This window comes from Artibeus jamaicensis, unplaced genomic scaffold (assembly GCF_021234435.1).
Source record: "Artibeus jamaicensis isolate MK-2021 breed Jamaican fruit bat unplaced genomic scaffold, CSHL_Jam_final contig_1998, whole genome shotgun sequence".
Taxonomy (NCBI): domain Eukaryota; kingdom Metazoa; phylum Chordata; class Mammalia; order Chiroptera; family Phyllostomidae; genus Artibeus; species Artibeus jamaicensis.
Window position 1 is genome coordinate 205,937 of NW_026521407.1, and position 14,378 is coordinate 220,314.

At 46.7% G+C, this 14,378-nt stretch overlaps 1 protein-coding gene across 2 annotated transcripts; it reads right to left on the minus strand.

The window, feature by feature from the left end:
* Positions 1-718: 718 nt before the first annotated feature.
* MSL1 (MSL complex subunit 1) lies at positions 719-13,440 on the minus strand. 2 transcript variants are annotated; one of them, XM_037129707.2, is made up of 9 exons: positions 12,040-13,440; positions 9,354-9,577; positions 7,965-8,347; positions 6,014-6,061; positions 5,494-5,558; positions 4,546-4,613; positions 3,990-4,114; positions 3,744-3,816; positions 719-3,336 (listed from the first exon to the last, which is right to left on the minus strand). In XM_037129707.2, exons 1-9 carry the CDS (start codon positions 12,805-12,807, stop codon positions 3,246-3,248), a joined length of 1,845 nt encoding a protein of 614 aa, XP_036985602.1. In that variant the 5' UTR covers positions 12,808-13,440; the 3' UTR covers positions 719-3,245. The 2 variants fall into 2 exon arrangements, with proteins under 2 accessions (XP_036985602.1, XP_036985603.1); XM_037129708.2 differs by lacking the exon at positions 6,014-6,061.
* Between the last annotated feature and the right edge of the window lie 938 nt (positions 13,441-14,378).

Genomic DNA, 14,378 nt, shown 5'->3' on the forward strand with positions numbered 1-14,378 from the left:
TAGTAAAATCACGAATCAAGGTAAACCTTTAAAGTCGTGCTGCATCAGATTTGCCACACCGTCCCATTTTAAGCTAAAGGAGGGCGGAAAAACCTGTTGTCTGCTCTGAAGCCTGAGCACTTAAGTGTCGATACATTTTCCCCTTTCCATTTCCTCTTCTCGCTTCATGTATCTTCCCACCCCAGCTACATCACCTCTCCCAAAGTGCCGCCTGGTGTGATGCTAGTCTTACCAAGGTTTTAGAAGAGATGACTAGGGACTGTGGTGTTTCAATATACTGACATGATTTTCCTTTTGGTTATCCAGATGAGGGAATGCTTTGATTTTGGCAAGGCATTTGTCAGCAGTGAAAAAGAAGTCTTGAGTACGGGGTGCCGCAAAAGTAGGTTTACACGTTTTGAGTATGTGAGTTTATTCGTGTATTATTATATATTATTGTAGGCTGGAGGGTGTGGCTCAGTGGACTGAGCACCGACCTGTGAACCAAAGGTTCTCCAGTTCGATTCCCAGTCAGAATATATGCCATGGTAGTAGGCCAGGTCCCCAGTTAGGGGGGCCAGGGAGAGACAAATGACTGACATCTCTGGCACTGACGTTTCTCTGCCTCTGTCTTCCTCTCTTCCCCTCTCTATAAATAAATAAATAAAATCTTAAAAAAAAATCTACAAGTACAATTGTTTGATGCTTCCCAATGAAATAAATTGAAGAAGTTCAAAGATTAACAGCCACAATAGTTTATTTACAATTGAACTCTTTATAAGATATTTACAAGACAACCAATTTTACACATCAGAAATGGTATCAAAAGTATGAATTACAACACAGACAACAATATGAAATTGGTTTAAAACAAAGGTGAAGTGGACAGACAAGCAATTTCTCTTTTTAATTTATTAACACTAGCTTAAACTTTGTTAAAGAAAGAAACAAAGAACTATGTTTTAAGAGAACTGCAGGACCTTCAGTTGAAGATTGAATTTCACAGTGTTGTACCCCATGTAGGGAAAAAATAAGACTAATTTTCCCCCCACACCCTAACACACTGTAATTTCATTCTTGGAACTTTGCTAATCTACTCTCCAACCTCCTTATCAACAAGCTTCAACATATCCAAATCAAAGGAGAATCTAGAAGAGGGAACAATAAGAGGTTCTAGGAAGAGGGAGAACCAATGAAATAGAATCCACTTAAGTCTGGCCTGAATAGCACCTCATGGATTCTTCTTAGTCTAGCTCAAGTTCAGAAGCTGAGGAGTCACCTTGGTAGGGCACAAAGAAAAGGTTAATTTGCTAACCCACATCCAACTTAGGAATCCAACAAATGCTGAAAGTCCAGGAGAAACTGAGAGGAATCAAGGAACAAAGTAAAAGGGACACTGACTGGTCTTTTTTCTGCTTGGGCACATTATAAAGAAACAACATAGATCAGAGTAAGAAAGCCAAACAACCTGCCATGTTAAAATGATGGAGAATGTGGACAATCTGGCCCAGTTTTTCTAGAAATATTCCTTTACTTAAGGTGTGAGATGAGAGCCCCTAGTGGAGTTAAGTCCTATTTCTCTCTACATTCTTGCTGCAATGAAGTTCACAGCAGGTTCCCTTGTGGACAGTCCACTCTCCTAAGAGATGGAGTTACAAATGAAAACCCAAAGCCACACACACACACACACACACACACACACACACACACACGGAGAAATAAGAGCAGCAAGATCATCAAAGAATACTACATGTGCTGCCGGAATAATTCTTAAAAGTCAAACCCAGGGAGCACAGATCAACAACTCACAAAAGCTTTAGCAGTGGGAGGCCCCTGAGGAACTTGTCGTTTCTTCCCACAATGGTATCCCATTCTCTCATGCTCCACTGATGGGCCGGCCACACACCCTACATACCTTGGCTTCTCCTCTAAAAGTGCTAATAATCTGGGGACATTCTCTTCAAGGATAAAAGCCCCTATCTTCTAGGAGATTAGGCCCCTACTTGTTTTCACACAATAGTCCTAAAGACTAAAGAAAGGCAATTCCTGTATATTTAAGACCAGAGGTCTTGGCTCTCTTTTCCTTCCAGATAGTTACAGGGATCTTACACAGAGACCAAAGTGGCCTGGAGTGCTGTCCTGACCTTTTTTAACGAAAGGGGTGTGTGTGGTGGTGGTGGTGGTGGTGGTGGACCGAGGTGGTACACATACAAATCTGTTTTTACAAAGTGAGTGGAGAAGCTCATTAGATACATCTATTTCAAGATGTAGACATTTGCCAGCCAAAGGAAGCATGTATTTCCACATACACCCTCCCACCTTCTTTAAATCTCTATCCCATCACCAAGAGCTCAGCTAAAAGAATATTGCCCAATGAAGGAACACTTGAGAAGTGATGGACACAAGGGCATCTATACAGGTTCTGGCATGCCATCCCCAAATGCCAACTGCTTTCATTTAGAGCCATAACTTGTCCCAAATTAACCATCCCCATTCTCTTTTCCAAAAATGTTACTTTTTGAAGAGTAGGGGAAGAAATTCAGTTACCCATTAACTAAAAATATAATCACACCCAAACATCCCTTCCCACATGGCCTTATCACAGAATAGTTTTAAGAGAACTACCTTTTTAGTAGAGATCAGGCATGTTCCGGGTGGTATGGCTGTAGGCAGAACTGCCTTTTCAGACCTTTATCTAACAAACTCTCCAATCTCTTCCACCCTGTGAAGATGACTTGCTCCACCACTTCACTTACTATTCCTCATCTGGTCCTTAAGCTTAAGGTGAGGTTTTTCTTCATTTTGTTTTGCATAGGGTAAAAACCACTATACTCAATCTACATGGAAGGGTATATACCAGGGCGAGAAGAGTGCCATGCAGCACAGGTCCAAAGGCAGGGGATGCTTTATCTTCCACAAGTCTAATGAAAGAGCCCTTTTACCCCTTCAACATAGGCAAATGTACAGAAGCAGATTCCCGGAAGCTTCCAAATCTGCCATCCTAGAGATTTAGCTTGAGAGCTCATTTCCCCACGAAGAGGAAAAGATATCCCAATCACCCTCTATAATTCACAATTAGCCCAATGAAAGAGATTTTGGAAAATCAGAGTGATGAAAAAACAAAACCAAGACCAAGGGAGTATGGGAGGGCATTTTCAGTGAATGATAACATACGTAAGGACACAGGTCACATATACAGGTCTCTGCCACTCTCTGGGAATGGCATGCTACAACTATCTGAAGACAGAAGGTTCTTGCCAACACAGTTATTTCCTACAAGTCCGGTGAGGTGTTTGCTTCTTCTGGATCTCCAACCTGCATCGGCTACGCTCATCCAACCAGGGCAGCTCAAAATTGCTGGCAAAAAAGGATAAAGAAATCAACTTCCAAGACTATACGGATTCAGTGTGAGTATGACAGTAACTCCAAAAAAGACAATGTCCCTCACCACTCCCTGCCCTGACTCCCAAGTCCCAGGTTTGGAATGCTTTTCTCCTGTTTCAAAGCTAGAGAAATAGTATGCTATTGAATTGATTAAATAATTTATTTCTAACGTATAAAGCAATCCTCCTAAGATTCCAGACTTGGGCATCTTATCACTGTGAAAACTAGTTGTCCAGGTAGCCTCACTTCTTCTGTCAAAGAACCATGGCTATCCTAAGCCACCGGCTCTACTTACATCTGGGCTTACATGCGGTCTGAAAAAAGGGAGGTGAAATGCTGACTACCTGAGAGGGAAGGGAAAAAGAACCCTTTATACTTACTGTGGAGTTAATTTTGGTAACGGTCGTCCAAATGCTACAACAGGCAAGAAGGGAGTAATCATCAAACTTTCAACTATGGAAGAAAGCCAAATGCAACCTTGTTAGTGACATAGATGAGAAATGTCTGGCAACTATACCTGCTCCAACATATTGCTTATTCATTCAGAGCAAGCTGTAACCTGGAGCCTTACACCCTTTTTTTTTGTTTTGTTTAAAAAAATCTACTTTGGGATAGACAAAACTTACCATCATCTGGCTCAGGGAAAAATGAGGTAACCTCAGGCTCAGATTCCTGAATTCCTTTCTTTTTATACATTCTGAGCTGCAATCGCTGTAAAATTCTTTGTTCCCTGATCCTCTGAATATCCCATCTGGGAAAAACAAACCAGACAAACAAAACAAACAAACAAACCCCACATTACTGAAAACCTGCTCTATAAAAGCAACTCACACAATCCAGATGCTAGGAAGTTCTTGGCTGACTCTTCTTAATTGGGGTTAGGGGGCTGGAGGTGGGAGATGTTAAAGAGAACTGCCTGCCTGGTTAGGGAAACTTGTTCATGTCTAGCAGTTCAAATCATGTGTTGGTGCTCCACAAAGAGTAGAACCAAGGAAGGGCATTCCCAAATAAAAAGGCCAAACATTTTACCTACAAGTAACACTTTAAACAAAGATACGCAACCAACTGGAAGGCCAGTAGTTTAAGAGTGCTAAGAGCTCTAGGGTTCTCCACAGCATGGATGAGAGAGGTGTCGGAGTCCCAGGGCTCAGTCGTTCCCAGGATGAACATCTCTAGCCTCACCTTTTCCTTCTCTTCTCATCCAGCTCCAGTTTTGCATGCCGCTTTGAAAACACACTGTCATCTAGGTTCTGTGTAAAGAATAGCAGCTGATAAGCTATTTATCAACACATGACACATGTATACTAACTCATTTCCAGCTCCCTGGAAGGTAAAATCTTTCACCTTCAGGTCCCACCTGAGTCTGTGAGTTCTATGGATATTATGGGAACCTCCTGGTAACAGAATCAACAAAACACATACCCCTTCCTTCTCTTGTCCCCACCCTTGTAGAATCTCCAAATTTCAAAATCATTTCCATAACTTTCCAAAGGAAAAGTCACATCAAACTGCCCTGGCTGGTGTGGCTGGCTCAAGTGGATTGAGTGCTGACCTGCGAACCAAAGGGTTTCCGACTGGATTCCCAGCCAGGGCATATACCTGGGTTTCAGGCCAGGTCCCCAGTAGAGGGTGCACAAGAGGCAACCATACATTTATGTTTCCCTCTCTCCCTCCCTACCCCTCTCTAAAAATAAACAAATACATATAATCTTTTTAAAAAAAAGTCATGTCAAACTGAAATAACCTGTGAAACTGTCATAAGCCCTCCCTGCTTCCATATTTTAGAAGAATCTGAGTTTGAAATAAATATCATCCTTTTAAAAGTCAAGTAAGTTTGGAATATATAATTTTGTTGTGGAGGGGTGGTACATGCTAACCTTCCTACTTAATATGAAATCTAGCTTTGAATACTCCCTAACTATTTATTTTTTAATACATCACTTAACTATTCTGGGCCTCAGTTTTCTCATCTACACAACAAAGGAGTTGGAGTGGGTAATTTCTCAAGTTATCTTCTGGCTGTCAAGTTTTATTTAATCCATCCATACAGTTACTGTAACATACTCAAGTTACACCCCCGTTCGTACTGTTTCTCTCACTCTCTCCCACTGACAGGTCCTGGGTACCTACCTCCAAAAGGTCTGAAGGATTTGGGTCCCTTAGAGGCTCTACTGAGTGGTCCCTCCAAGAAGGAACTAGAAAAAAAAGAAAAAGAAAAAGAAAAAGAAAAGGAGGAGGGGTGGAACCACTCTTAAATTCAAGGTCATACAACCCTCCTGTTATTCACTAGGACAAGAGGTCAATCCCCAGTAAGACAAAGTTACCAAGTGATAGGAATCCATTCTATGGCCTCACCTGAAGCCACATTCAGTGTCCTCGCTATGGTATAAAAGAACCTAAAATGCCATTGCAGTCTGCCAAACACAGGATCACAAAAAAGCCCTAAGCCAATACCTGACAATTCATATAATGGATGCTATTGCAGTTCCTGAAAAACAACTGAAATTTGTAGTCATTTTGAAGTCTACAGTGGAATCATACCAAGGTGTCTCAGTCTCCCACATCCAACTGATGGGGAATGCAGCTCCCACCATCCCCATCCCGCCGACCCCCACCCGGGCCCAGCCAGCACGGTTCCTATTCTACTCACCAGCCAAGACTGAAGTTTCTCCTGCAACACTTGATGGCATCAGACACCCTGAATAATGCAGGAGAGAAGAATCATCTCAGTGTAAAAAGAAAAAAAGCCCATGCCCAAAATGGAGGAAAGGATCATCACTGAAGTTCTCACTAGGAAGCCATTTTGGGTTTTTTTTGAGTTGTTCTTTTGAGAATTTCTCTCTGGGGGAGGGGAAGAGGGAACGACAGACAAAAGAAAAGAAAATAAGCCCACCACTTTTTTTTTTACACTGAGACGACTTCTTTTCTTCATTATTTAGGGTGGTTTCCCTGCAACAGTTGATGGCCAAGGATATCAAACCTTAAACTCAGAACATGGCAGGTGAGTAAAAGTTGACCCTATTTTTCAAATAAAAGATCAGTGTTCTCAAAACTTACATATGTAGTCTTCTTAAACAGCTCCCTCCTCCCTCCAAACAAACTACCTTGCTGGTCCAGCCTGAACAACATGCACAAAGACTTTGGCTTCCTTAGAACAAGCCATTGAGACTTCCTCTTGAGATAGGGCATCAAGAATAAGGATTCACAGGTTATTCACAACTCAGGCTCCTCAAAGGGCTGGGATTTCCCCCAGTCAGACTCCTTCTGTACTGCTATGCCCACAATCTCAGAGGTGCTTCGAATTTTCTGTACTAGGGCAGATAGGGTTTTCAAAAACAGCCAGTCACACAGAACAGCTCTGGAGCAAGCCATTTCCCAATCCCGGATGGGAAGTTGCTTCACGGTTTCTCTTGTTACACAGCATTGCCATGGCAGCAAGAAGGTTAACTTAAGGATGAACCTGTTCAACTGACTGAACCAACAAGAAAACCTGAACCTAGATCAGGATCCTGGTCTATTTCATGTACTTGAATGTGAGCCCTAATGAATTTTAGATAATTAAGAAAAGTAATCTATCTTTCCCACTTAATTTTGTCACCAGAACAGCCTAACAAAACCTGGAGAATGCTCTTATCTTACAGGAATGGATTCCCATCCCGGTCCCTGTTGGGGCAAGACACAGTGGTAGAAAACTTGGGGCTGCAGCTCTATCCACGGCTTCCCCCACCATGACCCCAGAGCACGCATAGTGACTGTCATACACTAACTTTACACAATTGAAGGCACGTTGTAGTTACTGAATGATGTAGGAGATAGGGGAGCATCTGTGTGGAAGCCATAAAGAAAAAAGGGAATGAAGACCAAGGTCCCACACCCCACACCCTCCCCAAGCAGCTCAGATATCCCAAGATAGTCCTTATTGTTTGAAAAATAGTTTGTAGACCATTTTATTTAAATATATGAACAACCAATGGGCTACTGCAATCCAAGTAAACTCTTCACATTTAGAACCTTTGTGAAGTATAGTAAGATAAAGTAAGACTGTTTGGTCTTTGGCAGATTCCTCCTGCCCCCCCAGACCGGGACATAGAGATACAGATGAATGTTTATATAGTTAAAGAGCGGAGGCCCAGGAAAAATTCCCCACCCCACGCTGGCTCCCCAACCCAAAAATTACCATTGGCCCCTGAGAACACCCAAAGACCACACCCTCCCAGGTTTCACACAATATCAATTGCAGAACAGTCGTGCATGGCAAAGTATAAGTTCTATGCATTTCACAGCACAGAAAACCCTTCTTTCAGAGGGCATGCAAGTTGCCGGAGATTACGCCCCCAAGTCTGGTGCTCTTGTGATGAGCAACTTACTGGCAAACACATCTCCCAGTGTTGTAAGCAGGCAAATACATTGAGCACATTTTGCTGTAATTCCATCTATTTGCAATGCCTGCACAGTGTCTGTCTCTGGCTGTTAACTTACTCATTCTTGACAGAACTCTGCTTTATTGATTGCACTTTTTAAAAAATGCCAAAGGCATTTTCACACTTGTTAGCTTGACCGCCACCACTAGGGTATAAGAGCAAGTGTTCTCTATGCCTTACTTGCTACAGTCTCCTCCTTCTTTGGAGAGGATTCCCGTAATGGTAACGGTGATGGGGGAGGCTGGTGCCAACGACACAAATACATTTCTGTGGTGGAAAGGTACGGCAAATCTTCTATCTCACTTGAGAAGGCTTTCTCCTTGGGATGGGTGCTGGGTCCCTTCTGGGGAGTGGAGAGTCTTGGTGGGGTGTCCACTGAAGACCGGGTCTTTTCTGGCGTTTCTTGGCTCCTCAATTCACGTTTACAAACAGTTTCAGATAAGGAACCACAGGGCTCCTCTTTAATGGGAGAGTGCTTAGGAGTTTTTGTTTTGATTTTTGAAAATTCAGGAGCCAGTTTTTTAACAGGAATCTTTCTTTCTGTACTTCCAAATGGGGATTTCCTATTAGATAGGGAAGAAAACATAATACACTTCATTCACTTTTGGATAAAATCTGATTTGATTTCATTTTGGGGTAAGAGAACTAGCTTGTATTCAGGTATCTAAATATCTAGGTTCATTTGGCAGTCTTGAGCAGAAACAGCATCGTGCTTAACAGTACATGTAATAGGCCCTTAGTAAATGTCTGTTGAGCAAGTGAGTTTCCATGCTTAAAAACCTCAATAGTATCCTATTGTCTACTAAACCTAAAAAGGTCCCTATTTCCTCAATAGGGACCTGTGTCGTTTAGCTAATATTAGGGGCTTATTCCATTCCTGTCAATCAGAGACCAGTTTTCTTATTCTGCACCCCTTATCCTATACCAGGCTAGATACAATCTCACTTTTTTTTGCTACCTGTTCACTCTCCTTCTCCCAGCACCCCAAATTCCTAGAATGCCATGTTTTCTTTTTACCAACCTCATTTTTATACTTCTTTTTCAAGATCCACCTGCTCCTTCAAGTTTCACTCTTCTAACTCAAAATAATCTTTCATATCCCTGAATCTTACAAAACTTAGTTTGTCTCACTGTTGTCTATCTGCCTATTTTATTGCAGCTGAATTCTCAGTTTTTAAAATTTATGTCATCCTCACAGCTAATCTCTTTGGGTACAAGGACAATTCTATTTTATTGTTTTATATCCACTGATGCCTAACACAATGAAGGAATTTAACACTTCCTAACTTGAAGCGCACTGCTATAGTTTTCTTTAAGAAACTCAGCTGTCATATTTGTTGCCCATTCTCTTTAGGACATATTCTGCATTCTGTAATTATTACTGTGACTAAAATGTTCCTAATAGATTTTTAGAGCCTGCACAAGAATGTCTCAAGATTCTTTCTCAGAAGACCTTATAATTCAGAATATGACTGTATTAAAACTAATTCTGAAGTCCCAATCCCCTACTATCACTAGAAACAAGTGTCCTCATCATGGCCAAACAGCAGAACAAAGTTATCAGCACACCTTTTGTGTCCCTTTCCACTCCGCCCACATGAGAAAGGCTTGGGAGGCAGAGTCTGGGATGTCTCAGAAAGCTCTGGCTGGCACTCCAGTTTAATTTTCTCAGATAGCTCGGTTTCCTCTCTCTCTTCAGTTTCATAGCCCTGAAACAGCTTATGCCTTTCTTTCTCGTTATCCTTCTTTACCAGCTGCATCCGCCTTTCCATACGTTCAATCCGAGCAAGAAGCTAAAAAGAGAGTGGCAAAATGCAGACTTAAAACAAAAAAATTAAGTGCAGATACTTAGTTCCACTTAGGAATCTGTATGGTCTTCTCTTTCCATGAACCATAATAATTCAACTTACTTTCAATAGGCAGACATTAATCTAAATAGTTTTCCTTAAACACAATAGAGAAGACAAAGCACACTGCTTAATTGTAGGGGCTAACCTAGTTGGGCTGGGACGTGGGGGAATTTGTAGTTCATTCTTCTGAAAGAAGATCCTCTTTATTGGGAGGGGCCACAACATGCCTTTTAAATGGCATGGTCTCTGCTACTGCTAACCATGTGGCTCTAAGTCAGCTTGGTAGTTTACAGAATTAACCTTAGGTTCTCTAAGGAGACCCTAGTGTTCTCCCAATTCTATCCTCTCTACTTCCACGCCAAAATGCTATACACAAGGGCAAAGTCCACAGCGTACATTGAGAAGGAATTAAAAGCTCACACAGCCACGGTGCCAATAGGGATTGCAGTGTTACTTGAAAGGGGCCTGGCATGGGGGGCTGTCACCTAAACAATGAACACTCAATTTTGAGGAATTATAACAGAAACCATTACCCCTAAATCCCATCAATGATGACATATGCACATGGCCTTGCTGCTTTGCACTTGAGATAACCGAAGAAAATATCTATTTATCTGAACACTGACTAAAAATAAAGTCTTTTAACCCTAAAGGGAAAACTACATACTCAAACAGAAAATGGATGTCTATTAGCATTGAAAACTGCACATTAAAATTCTGAGAGAAGATGCCAACTGTGCTACTTATACCCTATAATAAGAATTTATTTGGGTTAGACAGTGATATTAATGTTGCCTCTGTTACATCAATTTAGCTGCACAGATTTCAGTAGAGGCCAAACAACTGGAATAAGAGAAACAAGCTTAAGCAACATTAAGACTGCAATACACAACAGAAGCAGTGAATGCCAAGTTTAGACTGACACTCTATCCTTAACTCACCCCACTTTTCCTGCCTAGGAAAATCGGGAAAGAGGCCATTACCTCAGGAACTGAGTACAAACCTCCACAACCAGGAGAGAGCCCCCCCTCTCCACCATACTCTCATTTCATCTCCTTCTGTTTTGATTCACAGCCTTAAGGTTACTTAACCACGGTTTGTGGGTGACATTTCCTTAGTTTCTTCTCCCACACCCCCCTGCAATGTAAGGAGATGCCGTGTTGTAATTACAGTACCATCACACCCCTAGACTGCAGTACAGTAGCTGAGCAGTGCCACCTCCATGTTGAGTAACTTCCACAAATCAACACCATGAGATATTTTAAATGAGACCTGCCCCAGCTCCCGTTCCACCTTGCAGAATGCATTCTCCAGCAAAACGGCCACTGCCTGATGCGATTCATTTGGAGAGCAGACAAAATGAATAGCCCTCTGCTCTCTTGCTCAGCCCTTGGCACAAACCATGAAGAGAGAGAGGGAGAAAGAGAGAGAGAGACAGGGAGAGAGAGGGAGAGAGAGAGGCTGCTGCAACCTTAACACAATTGTAGAAACCATGTTTATTTTTAGGCAGCTGTAAGGTATGCTAGCACAGTAACACCCCATCACCACAGCTTTCTTGACATCTTAAGGAATATGTTTCAACACATAAGGTGCCCTTAACTACTGCTGCAGTAAAAACAAGCCAACAGTCATGCTGCTCAGAAGTACAAAGAAAAAAATAAATGACTTCCCTACTACCTTAAGATTCTAAAATAGAGGGTTTTTTTGGGGGGTTGGGGGGATTTCGACTTAACACATTTAATAAGCTTACTTTCCCCTGATGCCTCAAAATCTTCCAGCCTCTAAACACCATTCTGATACAAGAGGGGTGGTCAGTGTTTTAGAACAGATTCCTATTAAAAACTGTCTAAAATCAAAAGCAGTCATTCTCTCAATATCACATAAGAAAACTGAAACAGGATTCCACTGTGAATCACCTCTACCCCTCTGCCAATGAAAAGGCCTACACTCTCCTATCCAAAGATGCTACAGCAGTGCTGAGAGCAACAGCTGCTACGCCCTCTCCTCCAGGATGCATGTCTAACACAAAAGCTTTAATTTCACCCCTCCATGAAGCCACCACGTATCACCCCACCTTTTCATTTGCAACCCCTCACAGACCAGGTCTTTTCCCACTCTACCTCTCCTTCCCCTAAGTCTGGGGCTGTCATTTTAAATTAACCCTTTGGCACCTGCAACCTTCCCACCCCTCCCACCCCCCTGGGAGGGTGCCCTTTAACCCTTCCCTCCAACCCAACGTGTCTGTGAGCCGGGCTCCGAAGGACCCGGCACCTAAGGTACTCCCTTGCTGGTGGCCAGCCTCCTTACCCCTAACCCAGGGAGACCTTAACCTCCTACAGCCCCCTTCCCCTGAGCATGCGCACAACTCGCCCCTCGGCCCGAACGCAGATTAACCCCTCCCGTACCGTGTCTCTCTCCGACTTCAGCTCCTCGATCTCCTTTTCCTTAGCCTGCAGCTGCTGCTGCTGCTGCTCGATGAGGTCCAATTGCAGCAGAAGTATCTGTTTGAGGCAGGCGGCCTGACTGGAGGCTCCCGAGCCGCCGCCACCGCCGAGAGGGCTCTTCCTCATACTCTTCCATCTGCCCTCGCTGGCCGCCAGGGTCCCGGCGGTGGCGGTGGGCGCGAGGGGTGGCGGCCCGGGCAGAGGTAGTGGTGGGGGTCCCGCCGAGTCCGAGGCGGTGGCGGCCGGGGGAGCCGCCCCACCCTTGTCCCCAGCCCAGGGCGTAGGCTCTTTGGCCGCCGCCACGAGCGAGCCCGTCTGAATGGGCAGCACCGCCTGATACTTGGGTCGAGGACTGCAGCCGGCTCCGGCCGCCGCTGGCTCCCCCCCAATGCCGGCTTGTTTGGTGGCCGGGGGCGGACAGGGCAAGGGCACCGAGCCGCCCCAGCTCTCTTCCTGCTGCCCGGGGGCCGCCCCGGCCGGGAGCAACAAGCCCCGGCCCTTGCCGCCGCAGCCGGCCGGAGAGGGCGCGGGGCTGCCGCCCTGCGAGGAGGCCAGCGGGGGCCCCGGCTCCTTGAGCTTACGGTGCCGGGGGAGGAAGTGGGCTTCGGCCGCCCCGGGCTCGTCCTCGGGCCCGCCCAGCGCCGCAGCCCGCTCGTAGTCCAGTCGCTGCTCGGGGTTGCCGCCGGCAGGGGCCGCGGCCGCCTTGAACACTGCGGATCTCATGGTCATAGTGGTCCGGAGCGGCGCCGGGGACCGAGACTGAGGAGGGGGTGGGGAAGGGGCGAGGTGCGGGGGGTCGAGGACGGAGGAGGGGGAGGGGAGTTTGGCGGGCTCGCCTCAGCAGCGCGGCAGCAGGCCTCGGCTAACGCGGCTCCTCCGGGGCCCGGGCGCCATCCCGCCGGCACGCGGCGAAGTGGAGGCCGCGGCTGAGGCCCGCCGCCGGCCCATGGGGGCCTCGCCGCCGCCTCTGCTGCCGCCGCCGCCGCCTTCGCCTCAGAGGCAGGAGCTCGCGCCCAGCCGCCCCCGAGCTCATCCCCGGAGCTCGCTTCGGCCCCCCCTGGCCCGGCCGGGCCCGCCTCGTCTCCCCACCCCACACCCCCCTTCCCCGCCCCGGCCCCCCGCCCCGGAGCTCGCCTCAGCCGCCCCGAGCCTCCATTTCCCCCCGCTCCTCCTCAGGAGGGGGTGGGAGGGATGGGTCCGCCCAAAGCTCTCCTCCTCCGGGAGGGGGGTCTGTCACCTCCCCCGGGGGTCTCCGCGGCTCGGGGTCCCCTCCCCCACAGTCACCCCCGGCGCCTCAGCGTTTCCCTTTAAAAAAACGGAGCCGCTCGTGGCCGCCACAGCCGCAGCCGCCGCTGACCGGAGGGCGCATGCGCCGGGAGGGCAGCGGGCGGGAGTGAACCCGGAGCGGAGAGGAGGGGGGCGGGCCGCCGCCGCCGCCGCCGCGAGGGGGGCGGGGAGGGGGCCGCCCGGGGCTGGCGAGGGGAGGCCGGGGATCAGGACCGAGGAGGCGGCGGAGGAGCGGGGTGAAGGTGGGCTGCCGGGGGAGGGAAGAAAGGGCGAGGGTGGCGACGGCGGATGGGGAACGCGGGGGCTCCAAAGGAACAAGGAGGTGGGAGAACGGAGGGGAGAGGAAGGCAGGAGGCTACGGGAGGCAGAGGCGCCCTCCGTGGACTTGGACCCATCGCGCCACGCACCCGGCGCCGGGCGCTGGGCGGCCCCTTGCCCGGACCAGCGGCCCTCGCAGCCCTGCAAACCTCCTGGACCAGCGTCAGGATTCAGTGTCCTCTTGGAGCCTGTGGGTGTTTCCCAGGGGTAGAATTCGAACCCGCCACCCCCTCCACTGCCAGCAGCTCCACGAGGGTTCCACACCAGAAACGGAAGAACCTCTGGTCCCCACAGTGGGGGAAATCCATCAGGTCTGCTGCCCAGGGACTTGGCCACCCACCAGCCCTTGAGCGAGTATTGCCAGTTACCAACAGTTCTTTCCCCATGGCTGTGTCCCCAGCCTTCTTGTCATTTCTAGCATCTTCTAGAATTTAGAGGTTCATGAAAGATTGAAGCAAAGGAAGTCTCAGAAGGGATTTTTTAAAAACCTTTACTGGGAATAGGAATACTTTAGGATATTCTGCTCTGCTGAGCACTTCTTCCTATCTCTACGTTCATTCTGTATGCGTATGTCTTATTTCCAGGCAACTTTAGCCAGTAAATCCCCACAGAACTCCTCATGGAGAAAGTTTTAAGTAGTTTTAGTTGGTTTCTCTTTTCTGCTGAAGCATATATGTATATTTTCAATCCATATG

Bases quoted from the DNA above. Each gene is read 5' to 3' on its own strand.
- MSL1 (XM_037129707.2), bottom strand. From the start codon at position 12,807: ATGACCATGAGATCCGCAGTGTTCAAGGCGGCCGCGGCCCCTGCCGGC. The intron at 3,817-3,989 runs GTAAGTTTTGTC...TTTCTTCCATAG, and splicing joins TTTCCCTGAGCCAGATGATG to TTGAAAGTTTGATGATTACT. The intron at 3,337-3,743 runs GTAAGTATAAAG...CTTTTTTGCCAG, and splicing joins TTACCAAAATTAACTCCACA to CAATTTTGAGCTGCCCTGGT.